General features: G+C 34.2%; 2 protein-coding genes across 3 annotated transcripts; both read left to right on the plus strand.

Annotated features, from left to right (window-relative positions):
- The first annotated feature begins 2,249 nt into the window (after positions 1 to 2,249).
- Positions 2,250 to 8,298, plus strand: LOC115988132. Its single transcript, XM_031111776.1, has 2 exons — positions 2,250 to 2,357; positions 6,471 to 8,298. Exon 2 carries the CDS (start codon positions 7,009 to 7,011, stop codon positions 8,092 to 8,094), a length of 1,086 nt encoding a protein of 361 aa, XP_030967636.1. The 5' UTR covers positions 2,250 to 2,357; positions 6,471 to 7,008; the 3' UTR covers positions 8,095 to 8,298.
- A 6,738-nt stretch (positions 8,299 to 15,036) lies between these two features.
- LOC115984025 (probable E3 ubiquitin-protein ligase makorin-1) lies at positions 15,037 to 19,182 on the plus strand. 2 transcript variants are annotated; one of them, XR_004090336.1, is made up of 3 exons: positions 15,037 to 15,285; positions 15,643 to 15,712; positions 16,165 to 16,989. XR_004090336.1 is itself a non-coding variant. In XM_031106901.1 (3 exons), the coding sequence occupies exons 1-3, from the start codon at positions 15,221 to 15,223 to the stop codon at positions 18,111 to 18,113; spliced, it is 444 nt and encodes a 147-aa protein (XP_030962761.1). In that variant the 5' UTR covers positions 15,199 to 15,220; the 3' UTR covers positions 18,114 to 19,182. The 2 variants fall into 2 exon arrangements, 1 of the variants encoding a protein (XP_030962761.1); XM_031106901.1 differs by lacking the exon at positions 16,165 to 16,989 and adding an exon at positions 17,805 to 19,182 and having other exon boundaries at positions 15,199 to 15,285.
- Positions 19,183 to 20,157: the final 975 nt, after the last annotated feature.

The following is a 20,157-nucleotide window of genomic DNA, read 5'->3' on the forward strand; positions in this document are numbered from 1 at the left end:
TAATATTCATGTGAAGGAAAATTTTGACCTAGATTCATGAAGGATTCTCTTGAATACTCAAAAGAAGAATTTTACTATAAAATCTATCTTATGAAAGGAAAAAAAAAAATAGTTGAAAAATTTATTGATACAAAAATTTCAATTTTCGTTTTTAAGCTTATGACCAACTTATATATTATATAAACTTAATGGGTAAACTATGTATTTTGTTCTTATCATTTACACCATATTTGAATTTGGTCCTTGGCCTTTCAATTGTATTAATTTGGTCCCTAAACTTTCAATGTCATGTCAATTTAGTCATTTCCATTATCTCTTGGACAAAAATTGCTGACATGGCAAACAGCCAAAATAAAAAACTAGTTTATTGCCACATTGATGTCATGAAAGTTTGAAGAAAGCACACATGATACTCTCTTTGATGGACAGAAAATAAACTGTTAGTTCCTGGGTAGTAAACCTCAAATTCATGAGTGGTTTCTTGAATCCACAAAGTAATAAATCAGGAATTAACCCACCAAAGAAAAATAGACAAAGTCTCTATTTTATAAATCTTAAAACTAAATTTCCCTAGAGCATATAGTTTATTTAAATAGTAAAAGAAACCCTAGGGCGGCTAGGGCAACGCTTAGAAACTCTAATTTGTGCTAATCACGTAATTAGGTGGCAAAATAGTGACTTTTGTCAAAAATAGAAAAATTGAGATAATTGTGGAAATTGAAAATATTGTCTCTAAGAGACGTCTTAAAATAGATGAGAACTTATTCTGACTTTTAAACTAAAAGTTATTAAGAAAAAACAAATATTACTATAAATAGCAAAAATACTGTTTTCGGGGCCTTAACGAAGGAATTTGCCTAAATTTAGGTGACACTTGAGTTAACTCGTATTTGGATCAGAATTCCATTTCCCTTCAACCTACTGAATTTCATGCAATTTCGACATTGTCGCCTTGATGGCCTCTACTGGCACCCCTCCTTTATCTTACGTTGTGACTTCCAGTGCCCCTATTGCTCTAGGAAGGCATGTGCTGTCTGTTCTACATCACATATCAACGGAAACTAAAATTTTATTTTAGCTGTTAGCCACGTAAATAATTTCCATCCAAAAGATAACAACAAAGGATAAATTGACATGGTATTGAAAGGTTAAGGACCAAATTTACAAAATTGAAAAGTTAGAGATTAAATTAAAATACAGTGTAAAAAATAAGGAACAAAAATTTATTTTACCCAAACTTAATTCATAAGTAAAAATATTCCTAAGAATATATATCCTAAATATACTACTATATTAGAATCTTATTTTAACTTAAATAAAAACTAAAAACAATTAAATATGAGTAAACGAAACCTAAAAATCCAAAAAATGTTTATAAATATCAAATATTAATAAATAATAAACATTTTGTATATATTTCTCAAACATTGGTTATTCAATAAATAGGGAACTATCATAGTCACATTCCATTGTTTAACTAAAATTTTGCTGAGACTGATGTGAATGCTCTTATAAACTGATGTATCACTTTATAAAACACAACTAAAATGTAATTAAAATATTTATTTATGTATCCAGTTAACGGGTGCTTTTAGGGCATTTGTTAATAGACAATTTTAGGAAAATTTTAATACAACTTTTACGAGAAATATAAAAAAATATTGAAAAAGTTAGTTTCTTTTTTATTTTCCCATAAAAAGTTTCTAAAAATATTTTCTAAACTGATGTTCTTAAAGCATTCGTTAATTTTTCCATTTATTTATTATATTGCTGATGTAAAATTAATCACATTAATTTATTGTCTTGTTAGCTTGTAAACATTATGTAACAATTTACAACAATTAGGAAGGGCAATGGCAATGGTCCTTAATGAATGACTAATGAACAAATTAATAGCAAGTTTTTTTTTTTTTTTTTTAACAAGAAGAAATTAATACCAAGTCTTCTTTTAGGATTTTTTTTTTTTTTTTTGAGATAAAATTTAGAATATATATATATCTCTTTTGGCCTTTTTTAGAGTAAAATAAAACAATACATATGTGGCAACATTGGTCACCTGTCGTGCACTGTTTTGGCCGTTTTTAGAGTAAAATAAAACAATACATATATGGCAACATTGGTCCCCTATCGTGCACCGTTGCCCGACGTGACTAAACATTATTGCGACTGATTTGGAAAGAAAAGGAGTTTAGTGTTTGGGATTGGGACGGTCTGGACAGACTACGCCAACTATATATAAGAGTGCAAGCGGAAGAGATCAGGGCACATAATCAACAAAAAGATAGACTACAAATGAGTGTGATTTTAGAGGAGGTATCTCAAGACATACAAGCATTTCTTTCCAGTGAAGTTTGCAGGTTCTTACCTTCTCATTTCAGTACTTACTATATATTCTTTTGGAAAAGATTTATTTAGAGAAAAACCACATTTCCTATATATTTTTATTGAATGTGAATTTTAAAAATTTAATCGTTAGATTGTATATTTTTATTATATTTTCTATGCTTGTAAAATTTCAATAAAAATAAGATCAAATATTAATAGTTATATTATCAATCAAATATTTAAATTTCAAAAAAAAAAAGTTATTGATCAAATAGTAAATAACATTCAATTTGAACAAAATTTGGCATGCGTGTTAAAAAAATAAAGTAAATGCAATCAAATGGTTAGGTTTTTAAAAGTTATATCTACTAAAAACATTTATAAGGAGTTTGAAGGGTTTTTATCCAAACTACTTAAGAGAAAAATCTTGTCCTATTCTTTTTTGGAAAATTTGTGGTGTTGGGAATTGGGATAGAGGCAAGGGGATAGGATGTAGGGATGTTTAAATTAACCTTATATATATATATATATATATATATATCCTTAAATAAATAGGGAAGAGATTTGGAGCCAAACCCTTTATTTTTAATCTCAAAAATTGGGGAAGAGTAGAGGTTTCACTTATATTAAAAAATAAAAGAGTTATATATTCTTCTCTTTTCATATTCTTTCTTTTCCATTTTATTTTATTTTATTTTTGAAAAACAAGCACGCGCACACACACACTGAGGAAAAGGAATGAGATTCTAATACAAAGACAAAGACATAACATAAAAAAGATACATACTTGTTCCATTTTAATTTTTAAAACATCTAAATATAGGAGATAGATATTTATTCTCCTACCCTCTAGTAATTAATTTCTAAAACATCCAAACAAGGGAAAAGATAACTATTCATCTCCCCTCTTCTCTCATCTTCTCTACTTTCTAGTTGCTCTAGAGTTCAAACTTTAAAACATACTATTAATTAATAATTAAAAAAAAATTTAAATGAGTAATTACTTGATATTTTGGAAACAATATTCCTCAACAATAACAGGTTTGATAAGAGATATTCTAATATGATCTACGTACAACTTATGAAAGAGAAAAAGGAGATGAAATTCAAATCAAAGAAATGGGGCAACACATATTCCATATTATTATGAATAGAGAATAATAGTTTTATTGAAGAAAGAGAAGTGCTACTATGTTACAACATCACTAATGAACATATAAATATTATCTCGACTGAAAAAAAAAAAAAAAAGCCATGCACCATGGCCATATATGAAAACATATGTGGATACTTTTTCTTTTCTTTTCATTTTCTATATAGATATAATAGAAATTTAATTTATTGTGACTGCTCCTTGATAATTGCATTTTATTATTAGACAAGATACCAATTAGTTTTTTGTATAGACGAGGTTTGAATCTAAAATTTCTTATTCGACAACAAGAACTTTACTAGTTAATTTTATTGGAACCCACAAGATGCTTTTTTTTTTTTAAATGTTCATAAACAATTTATATTCATTATAAGAAACAACCTAATTTATATTACTGTCTTTAGCAAACAAACAAACATTTAATCTAATTTCAAGTTTGATTATTTGTCAAGTTATGCTTATACATAATAATGTACGTATTAATGAATAAGTTAGTAAGCATGAAGCTTCATTTTAATTATATATATGAGATAATCAATTTCTTTTCTCTTTATTTTTACCCCTTCTATACAAAATTTCTTTTATGGGTTTGTATTATGGGTTTTACTACCAAAAAAAGCAAAGGATGAGGTACTTCTGTTGCCGACCTTTAGATTTTGCAATACTAATACAATTACTACATACATACAAACAGCTGGTGCATGTGCCTGTGTTTTCCCTCTTTGGTGGTGAGTTAGAAAAAGGACTACCAAGGGTCAATCATGAGATTATGAGAATCTAGGTTTGAAATTCCTAACAAACATTTTCAGGCCATCTCAAAGGATCATTCTAGTAATTACCAGGTGCAGTGGTGTAGGGAGAGGACCCAAACCCACCCCTCTCCCCCCACGCCACCCCACTTTTTTAAAATATATTTTATTATGTCTAATTTTCCTTAATGGCCTCTCATATTTTTAAAATTTTATACAAATATTAATTTGAAGTACAATATCTCTTTTTTATTTTAGTATTTATTATTATACGGTTTTTACCAAATATAACTCATTGATTCTCTGTATTTTTTAAAAGCAAACTCCTTTTCATTTTGTATTTAAATAAATATTGAGGATACAACAATGCATTGATTTTGTTTTTTTTTTTTTTTCATTTTCCATTAAAAGAAATGATACTATGATTTTTACAATTAAAATTTTAGGATAGGTTATATTTTTTTCATCCATAAAAAAAAGTAAAATATTTTTTTTATATTTAATTTAATTTTTTATTATTATTATATTGTATATGTTAAGGCATATAAAAGTAATATTTATTAATTAATATATTTGAATTAATTTATTTTATACATTTCACGTTTTCTAAAACTATTATTATACATTAATGTGTAATCTTTAATTTATTCAACACAAAAAATTATTTAAAATATTCAAAGTATTAATTATAATTAATTTAAAGGATAACTACACAACTTAGTGAAAACAAAAATTCTCTTAAATTGTATAAAATTGACTTGATCAAATTTTTATATATACATAAAAATAATATATATATATATATATAGACACACTCAATCATCTAATAGACACGTTTTAAGCATAAATTGATATGTGTGGGTATAAATTATAGATATATTTTGCTTGGCCCTACTGGAAAACATTGTTGGCTTTGCCACTAACCTAGTATATGTGAGACAAGGAATTACACTCATTTGAGAGAATAGTGAGGTGCTCAAATCTCAAAGGGCTCTATGTACTCCCGTTAGCCAAAAAAAAAAAAAAGGAGGGGAAAAAACAAAAGAAAAGGTGGGAGGGGGTCGATCATTCACAAAAAAAAAAAAAAAAAAAAAAAAAAAAAAACACCTACCTCTTAGTACTACGGGTCTTTTTTTGCTGGGGTGGGTGTCTTTACAATCCTCGGATTTATTATCCCTCTTCCTTTTTCTTTTCTTTTTGTCTCTTATCTCCTCTTGTGTAAAGCTTTCTAGGTTTTGCTTATTTGGTCAGATTTCCTTATTCCCTCTTTAAACTCTTTTTTCCCCTTTTTTCGAACACCTTTTTGGATTATTGAGAACCATATGAGTTAAAAAGATGATTAAGCTTTCTTTTGTCTAATGGTATTCAAATTAATTAAAATGATGATTAACCTTTATTACATCTTTATCAAGTCTTTTAGGTCATTGCTCAGAAAGCCAAGGGTTTCTTTGTTCTTTTACCTTTCTTAGTCTCTTGCATCAAAAGCTTTCAGTGTTATTTCCTATTTTCTTTAAGAAATCCTTTCTTATACAGATAAAAGTTTAGTTACTAACTTAATTGGACGAGAGGTGACATCCACCTAAATTAAATAAGTGTCCTGTCATGTGAATCTCACATGATGACCTTAAGTCATTTAATGGACCCATTATGGTATGTTATGAAGGGCATGGTTGAGTGGGTCTTAGCTAGATATGGGTGGTGGTTGGTTATTTGACTGGCAATTGGTGGCTAATTAGGTAAGGGAGTAATCGGATTTTGGTGTGGGTGATTTTGGTCATGGGTTCAGGTTGAGTTATTGAGCTCATTTGACACAAACTTGGGTCAAATTGGATGTAGTTGGTGGCTTTGAAAAATGATATTGATTCAGTGATGTGTTGACACTATGGAGGTGAAGGGAGTGGGGATAGGGAATGACGAGGAAAGACAAGGGATCGGGGTGCTGATGGAGTGAGAGAGAGTGGTTGAGGAGAGAGAGAGAGAGAGAGACGGACAGGAGATTAACGACTTAAGTTTTGAATGGATTCGTTAAATGACTTAAGAAGGTTGGGTGAGATGGCATGTCCTCCAACTTGGTTAATTTGTAATTAAACTTTGTTCTTGTTACCATTTCATTTGTTTGTTTTGTTTTGTTTTTTGTTTTTCTTTCTCCTGTGCGTATTAATATATTAATGTATATGCAACAAGTTTTTGCCCATTGAGAGGTGAGACTTATCCCTGCTAATTAATGTTGTTTTTGCTGCTAGAAAAAAAAGAGCACGAACAGGTGGAAAAGCCGGAAAGGTAGCATTTCCATATATTAGTGATTCAATCGAAGCATGTGAATTGTGAACACAAAGAGTTGATTATTGACCTTCCACCTCACAAGCGGTCCGTGGAAAGAGTTTCTATTCAGTAAGCGGTTATATTATAGAAATTCCGGGAAGTGGAACCTGAGAAGCGGCATGAGTATTGTATCTACAAGGTTCCCCAGAAACTCCGTGACGTAAATGGTGATGCCTACACTCCAAAGCTAATTTCAATAGGCCCTTTTCATCACTGCAATGAAAATTTGAAGAAAATGGAAGAGTTAAAATATAGATATTTCAGGGATGCCTGTGATCGGACGAATAAGAAAAAGGCGGAACTTGTAGGACGCATCAAGGAAATCAAATACGAGAAGATCTTTTATTGTTATGCAGATCTAGAGGACACTGACGTCAAAGAGGATGAATTCATGACAATGATTCTTTTGGATTCTATTTTTATCATTGAACAGTGTGGAGGACTGTAGAAAACCCGCCAATGGACCCACCAGCAATGACTACCATTTCTGAAAAGTGTGAGTGGAGGATGTGGGATGCATGTGTAATAAATTTCCAAAAAAAGAGAGAAGAAGACGACCCAGAAAGGAAAAACCCAAAAGCAAACCATGAAAAGGAAAACCCATGGCGAAGCTATAACATAATGCTGGACTTGATATTACTAGAAAATCAGGTTCCATTTTTTGTTCTGGAGAATTTATACGAGTTTGCCTACAAGGAACTTTTTATGTACCCGCAAAATGAAGATAATTCCTTTCATAGGCTTCTCCATGAATACTTTTTCCAATTCTGGAAAAGTTCCGGTTTTGTTCTCGATTCTGATTACGAGAAGATATTCTCTGGTAAGAAGAAGGAAGTCAAACATTTTACTGATTTCCTAAGATATTTTCTCCATCCACAGAATCTAAAATGTGGAAAAACTTTTGAACGTGTACCTTGTGCAACCAAGCTGTCTGAGGCAGGAGTGGAATTCAAAGTCAGCAAATCCAAGACTAGACGCCTTCTTGACATTCAATTTCGAAAGAGTAACTTATTGAAAATTTGTCCATTTTTAAATATGTCATGGTTCTTGAGTTGCTTTCCTTGCTTTCCTCGCTTCAAATGCCTGGAGAACATGCATCCTGTCTTGGAACTCAAATCCTTTATAATAGGGTATGAAACTGAATGTGCTGTTCGAAACCTCATGGCCTTAGAGCAGTGCCATTATCCACGGGAAGCTTACATATGTAATTATATTATATTGTTGGATAATCTTATCAACACTGAAGCAGATGTGGATCTACTTGTTGAGAAAAAAGTTATTGTTAACTGGCTAGGCGACAATAAGGCAGTGGCAACTCTGATCAACAAACTTCGCGAACAAATTGTAGAAGCTAATCATTCCTGCTATGGGGAACTCAGTAAAAACATTCAAGGTCACTATGACAACGTTTGGAGCAAAGTCATGGCATCCTTTACAACTCTATATTTCAAAGATTTTTGGAGAGGGACAGCAACTGTTGTTGGAATCATGGCCCTGTTTTTCAGTTTCTGGAGTTTCCTTAAGCCTTTTGTCTTTCCCACTTGAACATCTACGTGCTTCAGTGTTTGTTGGAGACTTAGTGCTTTGCTTCTGCTTATTTAGATGCATTCTGAACTTTGTAATAATAGCTTTAGTGTTTTGTTGTAAGTTTGTGATGTTTCCACATCTGTGGACTGGTGAGTCTGTATTTTAGCGAATAAAGCTATATGCTATGTTAATGAATCTCGCGACATGCTGCATCTACGCTAATATCATTCTTCTTGTTTTGCTCCAAAAATATTTTCTTTCACATCTAACGATTTCTTTTGCTGATTTTTCCCCTTAGGTTTTATATATAGTCACTTTGTTGGGCAGTTTGGTTTGCAAAAATATTGCGACCATTACAACATTACACAAATGTGACGTACGGTTCATTTATGCATGTACATATTACATTACAAAATATAAAACCATATGTTTACCATCAATGAAAAAAGTTTTTTTTTTTTTTTTTTTTTAATGGGGATGAAAAAAGTATTTAGTATCAAATAATACCATGTCAGTCATATTAAAATCTAATAAATGAGAGACATATATACAAAAAATAATTACCCACTAACACCCTGAAGTAGTGGTGAAATGTTGATATGGTTATTTTATACACATCTTTCAATTATTAGATTTTAATATGCTTGACATTGTATTATTTAATACTAAATACCTTTTTATAAGTATAGTGCCACTCTTTGATTAGTTTTGTTGGACTTAGATTGGTTCTTGCATGATACTTGGAGTGGTATTAGTACTTTCGCTAGAACAAACTTGACTTGTTTCAACCCACTTTTCTCAAGGGTTGACTAAAAAGTGCCGATACCATCACTAAAAATTGGGGCGTATGGTTAAGTTTGATTAGCTTTATTCCGAGGGTTATTAAAATCCTTGAAATAAACCTATACAACCCTCGGAATAATATATTAAAATTAGGCGGGCTAGTTTTTACACTCCAGCGCTAATTTTACCTCATATTTTAAGCATTTTTCAACGCATCCTATGGCAACCCTTGATAGAAGATAGCTCAAAATTTCCAACCCTTGAAATAAAGTCCAAAATTAAAATACAAAAGGAAAACTCATTTTTTTCACACTCCACACTCAGAAACCACTCACACATTCAGAAAATTCTCTCAAAATTGATCTGAACTCACCTCAAAAGACCTAAAGATCGGAGCTCATCTCATCTCCGACGAGCTGATTCGTGGTGGTCACCTATCTCATCTCCGAGATAGAAGTGAGCCGTTGATAGACTGAGCACTTTTCGCCACCCCATTTTCCGATTATAGGTCTGTCTCTCTCTGTTTGTTTCCCGAGAAATTATGGAAATTACACTTATATCCGATTCTACTAGGTACGATCTTCTACGGCTTTTCATTTCATTGCATTTCTATAGATTTACTTGGATTCTATTCTAAGAGGCAAAATTTTAAGCCAATTATAAAATGCCACATCAAAGTTTAGTGGCAAATTCAAAATTAATGTCATTAAATTAATTAAATTAGATAATGACATGTGTCATCCAAATTGGCATTACATTGGCATATCAAAATTTGCCATGTGTCATTTGGCCCACAAGATAAAGATAAATTTCCTATTCAAAATTTATGAGTAATTATCTTTATTAAAATAAATAAATAAATAAATAAATAAAATAAAATAAAGATAAATTTTCTATTCAAAATTGGTAGATAATTATCTTTATTAAATAAATTAAATAGAGATAATTATTTATCTTTGTTGATTATTATCTTTATCAAAATATGATCTTTATCAAAATAGATAAATAGAGATAATTATCTCTAAGAAGAATTTGGACCAATCAAAAGTTTGCTACATACTTTCAAGCATATTAATTCATAGTGAAGTTTATCCTCTAAAATTACTATAAATAGAGGACATCCCTTCTCATTTTCAAGACCAAGTTTTGAAGACGTCAAAGCTCTGGAGAAACTGTCTCAAGAACACACGAAGAACATTCAAATAAGTTCTTTGAAGTTCTATTGGAATTAAGCTGAAAAAGCCTCCATAAACTTCAACAAACCTCAAATCCTTGAAGCTCAACGGATCAAGCCTCTAAAGCCCCAAAGAACTTCAACCTAAAAGTCTTCATATTCAAAGACAATAAATCTCTAATAAGCTTGAAGCTAAAGATTTGTTGTGGAGACCGTTCAATCCATCTTTCAACTAAAGTCAAGAAGATTCCTTATTCGAGTCAAGTTCAATGAAAATAGAATCAGAGGGTATTCCTTTGTAAAAGAATTGAAATAGAGATTGTACTTGTTATTCATCAATACAAATTATTATTTGCAAACCATATTTCTTTTCAATTGTTTAATTTTCTACAATTGGAAAAAATTTGTGTTTACATCTATATTTGGAGAAATTGTTTGAAATGAATAGGCTTTGTTTGAGTTTTTATTTATTTTAACAGTTATATTTATTTCAATTGCTTTGAAATTCTAGCTCAATTCATTAGCTTTGTGGTGGAATTTGAGCTAAATTAAATTTATTTGGACTCGTTTAGAATCTGTTTGGTTGGTGAGAAATCGTAGAAAAATAAATGAGTTTGTATTGTATCGGTTTTGTTGAGATTTTTTTTTTTTTTGAAAATTTTTAGTTTTTATTTATTTATTTATTTTTTAATTTTATTGTTGGTGTTTTCAATTGGTAAACACTACAAAACGCGGGGGCCTTGGGCCGCGTTTTTTAAGCCGTGGCTATAAAAAACGCGGCCCAAGATAGACTGAAGCCGCGTTTCATAAAAACGGGGCCAAAGTCAAGCTCTTAGGCCGCGTTTTTGAAGCGAGGCCATAGATGGATTCTTAGGCCACGTTTTTTTGAGCTAAAAACGCGGCCTAAGGACCTCCGTACTTTATTTTGTGGCAAAATTTTTTTTTCTTTTCCTTAACTATGGCCGCATTTTAAAAACGTGGCTCTAGACGGGCTCTTAGGCCGCGTTTTTGAAGCGGGGCCATAGATGGGTTCTTAGGCCGCGTTTTTTTGAGCTAAAAATGCGGCCTAAGGACCTCCTTACTTTATTTTTTGGCAAAATTTTTTTTTCTTTTCCTTAACTATGGCCGCATTTTAAAAACGTGGCTCTAGACGGGCTCTTAGGCCGTGTTTTTAAAGCGGGGCCATATATGGGTTCTTAGGCCGCGTTTTTTTGAGCTAAAAACGCGGCCTAAGGACCTCCGTACTTTATTTTTTGGCAAAATTTTTTTTTCTTTTCCTTGACTGTGGCCGCATTTTAAAAATGGGGCCATAGAATGATTTTTAGGCCGCGTTTTTTGAGCTAAAAACGCGGCCTAAGAACCTCCATTCAATAGTAATAGCACACCAAAAAAAAACCCAAAGCCACAAAACATTTCAACCCCAAACCCAGAGCCATTTCGGTCAAAAAAAAAAAAAAACACAGAAACCACAAGCACCGTCGCCGCTGAGCTCAGCCGTCGCCGATAAAGCTCAACGGCGACGCCGAGACTCCAACCCACACCGATCGTGACGCTCAAGCGTCGCGATCGGCGCCGATCGCCAGCGCAACCCACACCGATCGCGACGCAACCCACACCGATCGCCAGCGCAACCCACACCGATCGCCAGCGCAACCCACACCGATCGCTGAAGCGTCGCGATCGGCTCCGGTCGCTAGCGCTGAAGCGTCGCGATCGGCGCCGATCGCCAACGCTCGGCGTCGATCACTAACGGCGACGCTCAAGCGTCGCGATCAGCGTCGATCGCGACGCTTGAGCGTCGCCGTTGGCGATAGACGTCGATCGCGACGCTTGAGCGCCGCCGTTGGCGATCGACGTCGACGGCGACGGCGCACCGATGGTGACGATTAAAACGTCGCCGTTGGTGCCGATCGCGACGCTTCATCTGGAAGAACGTTCGTGATGCTTCAGTTCGCACCATCTGGCGACGCTTCCGGCAACCCTTCGCCTCCCACCACAACCTGCAACGCATCAGTTCGTGTAATGGGTATTTTTTACATTTGTTCTCTTTCTTTGATTAGATCAAGTCTTTGTTAGTGTTATTCTATATGGTTCTTTTCATTGGATTGGTTGAAGCTTAAGCCTTCAATTTCATTTCTTGTTAATGCAACCTTTCCTGTTGTATAGGTGCAATGTGGAGATGTGGAACTTGAAAAGAAAATAGATGAGAAGATTGAGCACTTCATTGGATCTTCATGTCAATTTCTTTTCCTTATACTTGAGTTTAGTGTAGTTTCTATTAATCAGCTTAAAAGCCAATTATTTGAAATGGTCTTTAGTTCCTTTGACACTGTAAATTTCCAATAATTGGTGAATCTACTGTCATTTTCATTTGGTGTACTTGAGATGGTTAACTTGCACCTGAGGGAAAATTGAAGGTGTTTTTTTGCTGTAAACAATTAACTGTAGCCTTAAATTACTGATAATAACTGTAAATTTACTTTTACTCATCAAAAAAAAAAAAAATATATTGATTATAACTTTATTTTGGGATTCCTTGTGAGTGAAGCTCTAGTGGAATGAGCACTTACTAATATGGGTATTTTCATTCTGTGTGTCTCTTGATGACTAATGCAGTCATTTTGTCCAATTCGTACTGTTTATTACACCAAAACAATGTCCTTTTGGAAATATATGATTTTGGACCCTTAATCATTATTAGCCCTATATGAGAACAGTAATTGCTAATGTGATACACATTTACTATATATGTGTCCTTAAATCACAAAATTCTGGTAAAAAAAAAAAAAAAAAACACAAGATAAATAGAAATATTTAAATATTGATTTTGGAAGACTAGCATAGAGCCTAAGGATGAAACTGAAATCTAATGGCATAATTCATAGACTAATTATATTTTAATTAAATAAATGAAACAAGGGATACTTAATCTAGGATGGAGGAGATCATGATTAAACATAGACATATTGAAGTTTGCGTATTTTTTTCAAAGACCATCCATGGTGATTTATTGAATGAAAATATTTTATCTCGCTTTGTAGGATGGATTAGATACTAATCAAGAAATTTGGCATGTCAAATTTTATAGTCCTCACTACAAATTTTATCTAAAGTGCACTGTGAGTACTATGTATGTACTTTCATTGCCCTCCTTTCTTGCATTTTATCTTTGCAAGAGATATTACTATGTATGTACTTTCAAAGTTTTTATAGTAAATGTGAGACTAATGCAAGATTAAAACTGTTTAATGAGGGCTTGGTTTGTGGTGACTGTACTAGAAAACAGGTGTGGAGGTCCTTAAGGCATTTGGGCTAGGAAAAAGAAAAAAAGGAAAAAAAAAGGGCTATAGCCGCGTTTTTAAACGCAGCTATAGCTTTTACCTATAGTTGTCAACAAAGGTCCTATGGCCACACTTTTCAAACGCAGCCCAAGACGAGGACCTATGGCCACGTTTAAAACGTGGCCATAGGTCCTGGTCTTGGGCCGCGTTTAAAACGCGGCCCAAGACCACAACCTTAGGCCGCGTTTAAAACGCGGCCTAAGACCAGACCCTTAGGCCGCAGTTAAAAAGTGCGGCCATAGGACCGTCAGTCCTATAGTCACAGGTTTTAGACCACATTAGAAAGCGCGGCCTAAAAAAACGCGGCTATAGGCTATAGCCACGTTTTTTTGACATATGGCCGTGTTTTAAAAACGTGGCCATAGAACCTTTTTTTTGTAGTGAAATTTTCTAGCTCGAATCCCTAACCGTTAACTTGTGTTGAAATTTGAGTTCTATTAAATTTCTTTGATTCATTCGAGAATCTGTTTGGGTGTCTAAAAATTGTAGGAAAAGAATGATGTATTGGAGAGGATTTTGGGATTGATTTGTACATTCTGATTTGATTTGAGCTTAAATTGTTGGTTGATTTTGCTATTTGGATTTTGGATGAAAAATAACACGTTTGAAATTGTTAGCCTAAAGATTGAATTGTCAATAACTGACTCTGAGGCTTGCACACCTTAGAATGTTTTTCCTCCAAGAATATGTGTGCAGTCATTAAAGCCATCATCTAGGATCCTACAAGACACACGCACACAAAAGGAGGAAAGGGAAATAAAGAAGAATAACTTTAGACTCCATACCAATTGCACTCTATTGTTCTTGTTGGCCATTTTATTTATTACTGTGGAGATGGGTAAAGGGAAGTGTGTCACATAAAAGTATAACCTGTTGAAAGATTATAGTAGGGAAAAATTTGAAGAACAGGACAATGTTTTACTCAATGGAAGAGGGGAAAGAGTTTGTACTTGTGGAGTGACTATCATCGCTAAAAGAGAAACTCTCAATAAACTGATAGGAATTCTATCGGTATACTTACTTTGATTAGAATTAACAGAGAGAGAACTAATCTAACTCTCTCTGTAACTAATCCAAATCTAGCTGCTATACAAGAAAAACAGAATGTAAATAGCTTATATACAAACAGCCAATCAGATAAAAACACGTGGCTAGCACACTTAATCTGACATGTGCCTCTTACGTGAACTTTTAACATTACCCGCTGTAGCTGTTGTGTTTTGACTGATGTACATATGACTTGCAGTTTAGACAGATGCAAGCTGTAGCTGCATCAAACTCTTACTTCTTAACAAATTCAGAAGATGTGTGGGAAACATAGGAGGCACATTTCCTAATGGCAGCGATTCAATAAAATTGCTATCACCTTAAGCCGTGCACAGTGCCACATAAGCCATGTACTGTGACGTATAATATTATGATCATTTGTTTTGGGTAGCAGCAGAGGTGGAAGGATGAGAAGGGCTTGTTTGGGAGGATGCAGAGTCAGGGGTTATTGCCTAATGTTGGGGCAGCTGAGGTTCCAATGCATATATCTGAAAGTAAGGCATCAAAGTGTGCATGGTTCTTCACCTAATTAAGGCATGGATACAAATATATGTTAGTTCTTTTTTATTTATGTGGAGTCTTAATTCCTTCTCATTAGTCTGGATTAATTTCAGGTAAAGTTAAGTTAGAAACTTGGATTAATTTCAAAACCTCATAGCTGGAGAAAATGGCTGGCTGGAGTTGCCTGATGTCAAAGGTTGGGATTACCACATTGGTCAGTGTGTGGCGTAATTGAGTATTCCCTAGATTTTCCTATAGAAGGCTATGAAGATACTTTCCATCGTATTTTGGTCCTGTTATGGCTTTGATCAATTTTGTTGAAGAGAAGCAGGACATTGTTGATAGCTACAAGGCAAAGCTCAAGTAATTTCTTAACTCTTGTCTAGACAATAGACCTTCTTGTTACTTGTGATCCTGTTTCTGGTTTTTGATTTTCAAATTTGATTTGTGTCCCCCTTTAAATAATTCTACTAGAGTTGTAATTCACTAACTTTCTAGTAACACGGAGTCATCTACTACTACTCTCTTGTTTAGTTGAGAAAATTCTATCAGAAAGTTTTTGAGAACTCGCAACTTTCAGATACTGTTTAGTCAATTTTCCTGAAAGTGTTGGTAGTAAATTCAAGAAACTGATAAACAATTTAGATAACTAACAATTGAAGTATTGTGAACGCATATTGTTGTTCTCAGTTTTGTAGTTTGTTATTGTCTTTCTTGCAGGTCCATTGATTGCAAGCACTTCGATTTTGGGAATGGAAACTGCCCATTTGGGAGTAGTTGCTTTTATAAGGTAACGTGAATGTTAATAAGATAAATAGTTATTGCGATTTTCATTTTTCAATGGTTTCTGGTTTAACTAATCTTAAGTGCAACGGTTTTACTTGTATGCTATACATATAATCAAATTTGATTCTCTTTAGTGTAATGGTTATTGTAAGCATCCTTTACTACCTGGAAATTTATTATTCTGTGTTAGTAAAGATTTATGTCTCATTGATTCTTGATCTTCTGGGATTTTGCAGTGAAGATGTGGTGGTTTTCTATAATTGTTGTATTTTGCATTTTGTTGGTTGATGACTTGTTTTTTCTTTGTGGTTTTCTTTTAATTATCTTTTGAGTAGTTGACTGCATGCTCTGTTGCTTAATTGAACACTATGGTGTTTTACACAAGATATAAGATAAGTTATGCTTTCGTTGAGATATACTTTAGATTGAAAACTAATATTTCAACTTTATACACAGATGACATGAGCCAACTGGCTGGTATATAACAATATTGTAACCTGTAACTCAGACTCAAGAATAAACAAGAGGCCAAGTATAAAGTCAGATATTGATTTCTTTTCCCCATGCTGAACATCTTATCAGCTAAGGAATTTGATGGAGAATTGGATACCAAGAGGTATGAGTAGCTTAAAGAACTAATGAAGAATAAACAAAACTGTCACCAAGAGTAAAGTCATTGAATAAAATGGTAGCCAAAACTGTCACCAAAAATTTTTGTTTTAAGTGTTCTGGCGACTTGCCTTGGTGACTTGAACGCGACTTGACTCAGTCACGAAAAACGCGTGTTTTGCGCAAATAGGTCAGTTTTTAAAACCTTTTTGAGTTTTCCCTCGAATTTTTGTGACTGTTCATTGTCTTCCCCATTTTTACCCCTCTCAAACTCACCGAGTCACTCTCGAAAAACCTCCATTTGTTCATCATTACAACCTCAATCTTCAAGAAAAAGGTATGGGTTTTCTTATTCTCACTATAAATTTCATGTTCTTTGCCTTGGATTTCTTGATTTGTGAGTTGTTATTGAGTATTGTGATATATGGTGTTTCGGCCATGGGTTGGTTTATTTTGTTGAGTTTGTTTGATTGGGTTTTGTGGGGTTTGATTGAATGATGCTTGATATACTTGTTTCCTTGATTATGTCTTTGTTTTGAGCATGTTAACTGTTCTAACTTATGTTGTGCTGTGCATTTCATGCTTGTAGTTAGGGGTGTTCACCAAATCGCATAAACCGCACAAACCGCACCAAAACCGCCCACAAAATGGCATAACCACACCGCAAGTAATAGTGCACCGCACCGCACTACATTGCATGGTGCAGTGCAGTTTGCGGTTTTATAATAAGAAAACCGCACTGCACCGCACCCTCTTTATATATTAATATATTTAATTATTTTTAATATTAAATATATTATTAATAGTTTAATAACCCTAGTTTTCCAAAAAAAAAAAATAGTTTGATAACCCTAGCAAGTGTTGATTAGGAAAGCCAACCCAAAATAGAAAAACTAGCTCAATAGTTTAAAACTTGGACCAAAACAAAGGGAAAAATAATTTTTGGGCTGGGTAGAAAAAGCCCAAAATTTGAAAAATATACCAACTTTAAATCATTCAAACCACATCTTATACACCGCACCGCATATGTGACCACAAAAATGAGGTACGGTGCAGTTATGATTTTGGCTAAACTTTAAACCACACCGTACCACCGCACCACACATGTGATAGCAAAAATAAGGTGCGGTGTAGTTATAATTTTAGCTAAACCACATTACAAAGTGCAGTGCTAAAAATGGCCTAAAACCGCACTGCACCGCACCATGAACACCCCTACTTGTAGTAATCTGTCTCAAAGACAATTACTTGTGTTTCTAGGGCTTTCATAGACTACTTTGTGCCTAGTTGTGCCTACACACCACACACACCAATGTTTCTCGTGCTTAAATGTTGCATTCTTGATCCATTTACCACATTTGTGTGCTATCTCTTTCTATATTTCATTGTGCACTTATTTCATTGACTAACTTGAATCTAATCAAGTTAATGTTTGTGTCTTGTGGTTTTTGCACTTGGTTCTCTGTTGTGTGTCTGTTCTTTTGCAGATGTCTCGTTGTTCCTCTCGAGGAAAAGACATTGTAATTGATGTTCCATCATCCCCTGTTTCAAAACGGACTCGCTGTTCATCTCAAGAGTCAAATAGTGAAAGATTCAGGACTCCTCTTGATTCACAAACACACTCTCGCATTTTTCAGAAAGCTCCTATTGTGGTGGAACAAGTGGTCAAATTTGAAACCTTGGTAACTACATTTATTCCTAGGATATTTGAAGCAAAAGATTGGGCTGATCTGTTCGAGAACTTTGAGGACCTGATTGATGAATTGGTCAAGAAATTCTATTCAAATGTTAGGTAAATTGGAGTTGAGTTGAAGTGTTGGGTTTGTGGAAAAGAGTTCACCATCAATCCTGACTACATTGCAAAGGTTCTTCACATCACTAGACCAGATGTAGACCTTACTCCATATGATGATAGACAGCCTTAGATACAAGACATTCTTCAAGTCCTCGGGCCTGATCATGAAGTCTCGAGCAAAGGCACATCCATAGGCACTACAAAGTTTGCACCTGAACTGAATACTCTCAAATTGATCATGTTCTTCAACCTGTATCCACTCTCAAACACTGCATTCATCAACCTTGGAAGAGCTCAGTTCCTATGTGATCTGATCACTGGAGCTCCAATTGACATATGTGCTCACATCTTTCAAATCATTGGGGAAACAACGGCTTGATCAGTAACACGAACATGCATTCCTTTTTGTAGTCTTGTTATAAAGATCATGGTTCTTAAAGGAGTAAGTCCACCAACAGATGGGAAGAAAATGGATCGTCTTCGTCCACTGTCCATGATTTCTTTTCAAGCCAGCAAAAGTCACTCTTCCAAAGCACCTAAGAGTGAACCTTTCCTTCATGCCACTTCATCCGGTCATGGCTTTGCTACACCTGTGCATACCGAGACTACTTCTCCCATTACTCCTGTGCTACAGACAACTAACACTTAGCATGAACAATCCAACCATCACGGTGACAGGTTGGGTATTTTGTTTGTGAGTCTACATCAGCGTATTGTCAAGCTTGAAAAAGTTCTTTACTCTTCCAACAATCAGGTCCAAATGTGTCTCATGACAATGGAGACACAGCTAGATGCTATTCAACAAAAGCTAGAGGACAGTCTTTAGCTATTTGTGTCAAAAAAGGGGAGAGCACAGTGAAAGGGGGAGAGCAACACAAAGCGAAAAGTGCATAGTGAAAGGGGGAGTTGTATGCTTAAGAAGAGGAAGCTGATACATAAACTCACACATACTTTTGGATAGCCTAACATTTGGCTAATTCAGTTTTCTTTTAGTACAGTTATCTGCTTATAGTTTATATATACTTCTGGTCATGGTTACAGTGCTTTTGTGAGTATGTTTTAAAAGCTGTTGGTACATTGGTTTATATATATGTAAGTTTATATTCAGTTTAAGTTTACTATGTACTTTGGGTTTTGTACCTATGCTTTGTAGCTTAGTACTTGTTGTTAAATGTTTTGCATTTTCTTTAAGTACATCACTCTTATGCCCTTATTGGATTTTTATCCTTGATGCATTTACCTAGTGTTTATGTATCGGTTGAGTATTGGACATGCAAATAATACTTTGCATTAAGCTTATTAGTTTGCATGTCCGGATGTTCATTTCGTGTGTGAATAAGCATTGTGGTCACTGTTTATAGCGATTGATCGTTTTTGGTCAAGCCATGGTTTATTACTTAGGTCCATTTTGCTTGATCACATTGTGCTTGCTTCATATGTATTACAAGTTTTTTGCATACAATGATCATATTATGTTGTTGTGTTTCAGGAGATACTTGTTATTATGGTTCAAGAGCTTCACAAATTCTAGAGTTAGGTGTGAGTGAGTTTTGTTCAACTATTCCTAACTCACATGTTAAGTCTAAAGTTTGTTTTAGGGTTTTGTCACGGAATAGTCGAAGGGGGAGATTGTAAGGTTGAATTTAATCAATCATCTTGTTAGCTTTATTCCGTGCCAAATTTTCTTGTCATTCAGCATTTAGAAACCCTATATTTAGGTGGGAATCATGTAAGGATAATGTGTAAGAAAGTGTGAAGAAATGCTCAAGACTGTGCACTAAAGTAGGAACTCATGACTGGATCTCGTGGGTGACTCGTGACTGGCAAGCCACTAGAGGATGCACACGAGTGAAGCATGCAGAGAAGTTAAACCATCATGCCAGCTGTAGCACTATAGGACAAAAAGTCTAGACTGGCCATTCAGTTAACTCTCGGATTGGACTCGCGACTCAGTCAAGTCATGAGGCCAAGTCGCCAGTCCACTCTGTTTTGAAAAACTGACTCTTTGCATTCCATTCTCACACAAGTATAAATACCTCTTATAC

The sequence above is a fragment of the Quercus lobata genome, chromosome 4, assembly GCF_001633185.2.
Source record: "Quercus lobata isolate SW786 chromosome 4, ValleyOak3.0 Primary Assembly, whole genome shotgun sequence".
NCBI lineage: Eukaryota > Viridiplantae > Streptophyta > Magnoliopsida > Fagales > Fagaceae > Quercus > Quercus lobata.